Genomic DNA, 4,006 nt, shown 5'->3' on the forward strand with positions numbered 1-4,006 from the left:
CAGATGGCTTACCTTCACATGGCTGCTTGGAGGTATTAATACAACCAAACTCATGTGTAATAAGATATTTTTTAGTATCAATATTGCATTAGTTAGAAACTATTACCTTTTGAGTGTGCTATATTTCTATCACAGTAATCCACACTATCTTATAAATGTACTTTGATGTGTTTTTTTTAGGATGTTCTTGACACCCACAATGGAGCACAGGGATGAAGAAGTACTATTTCTTTATTTGTATGTACACTATCTCAGCCTGCCTTGCAATAGATGAACTTAACATTTATATCTTTCTCCACTGTTCTGATATTTGATGAAACTGTTTTCTTATTAAAACAAATAGTTGAAAAATCATTAAAAACTTTATTTCCTCTCTGCTTGTTTTTTTTGTTTTGTTTTGTTTTGTTTTTTTACTCCTGCTTGGGTCAATAAAAACAAATGCCAGTGAAATAAAACTGATTAATTTAGATAAGTAAAATTGCAAGTTATCATCTGTTCCATTCTAAAATTTTCACAACCATGTGAGATGTTTACTTGTTTACTTGAGGTCAAAGAGGCTACATTAAGTAAATGTATAAATTGTAGACTTGTCTTTAATACCAGTTTGTGATTGTAGCTACTTGGCTACACGGATTGCCTCAGCGTCATCAGCTCACTCTGTTGCGGCCATAAAGGAGCTGGCCGGCCAATCAAAACCGCGTTCTTTCCCGGGACCTCAGAATTCTACTGCAGATAAAAACGGGGTGATGTGACTGCAGCTGAATTATTGTCATCCGGCACTGCTCTTTCAACCACAGCCTCAACCTTCCCCTCTTTAGCCCCCCACACATCACCATGGTCACAATTCTGAGGTGTAGTTGCTTTGCTTAACAGATATTTTTGACAATAGTCTTTATTATAGATCATAGTCTAAATTGTTTCTGTTTTCTCAGTCATTTAAACACCTACATAGAAGGGTATCCTTATAGGCACAGAAGTCGGAAAACTGCAGGCACTGGCATCTTACTTTTATATTACACCATTTTCCATTTTATCCCCAATTCAACATAAATGAAGCTTTACCTTCAGATTTGCTAGATGGTTGATCAGAGAAAGCCCACTGATACAAAAGAGAAAATGAGGTGTAAAAAATGGATCTTGTCAGACTTTTTGTGTGAAGGTATTTGCAAAAGTGATCAAAAGGAGATGTTTGTGAAGTTATGCACCACACTCGGGAGCCATTGCAACTCATAAATGTTAAACCTGCATAATTCCGATTATGGGGCAACTAAAAGACAAATTAGCTCAGCTGAACTTATTTAAAGGTGAAGTATGTAAGATTTTCAAAATAAATTAACGAATAAAATAACTACAATCATAATTAGAAAGTTTTTTGAACGTAAAGGTTCCAGTCTGTCCATGTTTGATGCGTTATTAAATTACAAGTTTAATTAATGACAAAAAGCACATGTTTTTTTTTACTGGCAGGCAAACATTTAAGAAGGGTCTTTGTCATTAATTAAACTTGTAATTTAATAACACATTAATATAACCGAATATAAGATGTGATCAAATGAGCTGCAAATGGTAATAGAAAAAGCAAAAGTTGTTGATTGCCTGATAAAGCTCCCCCAAAAAGCCCCTGTGAAACTCAGGCTTGTTATAGCTAGGAAATTGTGTAAGCCACATGATCTGTGTGAGTGGTAATAACTTCATTTCCTTCACTGAAAGAAGTTCACATGCTCAGAAATCCACTCAGCTTTTTTCACATGAACAGATGATGAGCAGATATTCAGATCTGTTACTCATCTTCTCACTAGTTTGATAAATTGGCCAGAAACTTTAACAATCCTGGTACTGCACATTTAAATAGTTTTTTATTTTTATTTTTTGGGCTGTTTAGTTCCATCTGTAAAGAATTTCCAAATGCTTCTTGTTATTGGAAATTTTAATGGAGTAAACCAAACAACATCAAAATTATGAGAATAAAGAGCTTTATTGTTCCATCAGGAAAGAGAAAAGCAATGAGCAAAGAGATACACATTCTGGCTTAAATGCTTGCTAATATACTTCATATGCCTGATAATGATCATTTTAAAACCAAATGATACAAAATATTTGACAATATTCTCTTCACATACTTTCTACATAATTATGGATCAAACTTTTCACGTTTATATGAGATCATGAAGAAATATATACCTTATTTCAGAAGTGTAATTCAGTACGTGTCAAAGATGTTACTGGCTGCATAACATTGTAAAAGAAAATCACTTAGACTAGGCTAGATGGTTAGAGAAATTGAAAATATCCTTGTGTTGCATATGCATGACATCAATTGAGAAACTTAACAGGTTTGATCTATGAAGCTGCAAATGCTGTTTCCTTGGTTTGTCATCACAGCTGGCTGAGAGACTGAGCCAGTTTCTCGAGTTTTCCTTTCTGTGCTTTCAGCAGCCTCCATCTGAGGCAGATGCAGAGCTTTCCTGCAGATGTTCTTGAAGGCAGGACTGGAGAAGTAGTACACCACCGGATCCAGCACACTGTTGAGGTAGGTCAGAGTGATGGTGATGTAAAATGCAGCGGTCATATTCTCCTCAGAATCACAGTCATGGGGATTTGAGTTATTGATCCAGTTCAGCACCAGTGTGATATTGCTCAGGAGGAAGCAGATTATGAACAGCACCACCACTACAACGATGAAGTATAGAGCCTTTTTGAACTTTGCCTGTTGAGTAAGCTGTCTTCCTCTCAGGTGGCTGATGATGTGGAAGGTGCAATAAAGGATGACAAGCAGAGGCACATAGAAGGAAAAAAGAAATGTGAACTTGTGCCATGACTGAGTACTTGGAGCCATAGTATCAACCATGAAGCTGTCACAACTAGTTGTGTTGTGTTGCAAAGCGAAGAGATGAGCTGTCATTGAAAAGGGAAGTAACCACAGTCCAAATGCACCAAACATGGCTTTATATACACTTAAAGAGTTGATGGGGTGATGAGGATGCACCACACGCATGTACCTGTCTACTGCAATGGTCATCAAGAAGAAGGTGCTCCCGCTCCGATTCATTGCCAGCATGAAGAGACAGATGTTACACAAGGTGCTTCCAAACCTCCACATCATCTCAGAGTTGTAGTAGATGGCGCGGAGAGGCAAAGCCAGGATGAGCAGAAAATCGGTCATTGCCAGATTGAAGAGTAGCACTGTGCTGCTTTTCCACGGCCTCAGGTAGAAGCAGAAGATCCAAAGAGCCAAACCGTTTCCCAGAAGCCCCAGAATAAACTCTATGACCAGCAGCGGTGGGAGCACACTGATCAGAACAGTTCCATTGAAGTTGCAGTGCATCTTGAGCTTATGCTGCCTTCCTGTCTGCAGAAATGGCTTTGTGAGGGCTGTCTGCATTTTTTTTTATAACAAAACGAAGACCAACACTAATGAAGAGGTGTGTTTGGTCTTTGTGTGTGTGTGTGTGTGTGTGTGTGTGTGTGTGTGCGTGCGTGCGCGCACATGTATAGCTAGTGACAGGAAGCTGAGAAGTTCTGCTTTTTTAGATCAACAGTGCAAATAGTTATCATTCTTAGTAAAACAACATATTTATATATTCACATTTTTCCACTTATAAACAAAAGACACATAAAAGCTTAGTAAGAGCTGTCATCTTGGATTGAAAAGCACCAGTACCGTTAAAGCTTTTCATTAAGATAGTCCAATTAAATCCAAAAAAGAATTATTCAAATGAAGGCTTAAACATCATTGCAGAAGGCAGAGAGATGATCAGACTTTACACATGACCTCTTTCATGGAATATCTGCATTTTTTGTAATTGTATTTATTTTTTTGTACCTTTTAACTCTTCTAGGAAATGTTTTCCAAGAAGCTTTAAGAAATGTATGTCTGCAGATTTTCTTGTTATGGATGGGAGGGAGGTCATTTATTTTTACACTTATTCTTACTTATGCATTTTTTTTTTTATTTCTAATGTGTGAGGAAAGCTTATTAGAATGTGTCTGAATAACAAAGAAAAGA

The 4,006-nt window shown here is 37.1% G+C and overlaps 1 protein-coding gene across 1 annotated transcript; it reads right to left on the reverse strand.

Annotated features, from left to right (window-relative positions):
- Positions 1-2,376: 2,376 nt before the first annotated feature.
- Positions 2,377-3,325, reverse strand: LOC306763944 (hydroxycarboxylic acid receptor 3-like; the record flags this gene model as incomplete). Its single annotated transcript, XM_079250912.1, is given in 2 exon segments — positions 2,377-2,398; positions 2,400-3,325. Coding segments are annotated over 2 exon segments (948 nt in total).
- Positions 3,326-4,006: the final 681 nt, after the last annotated feature.

Source organism: Telmatherina bonti, assembly GCF_933228915.1.
Source record: "Telmatherina bonti genome assembly, chromosome: 13".
In the NCBI taxonomy this organism is placed as follows: Eukaryota; Metazoa; Chordata; class Actinopteri; order Atheriniformes; family Telmatherinidae; genus Telmatherina; species Telmatherina bonti.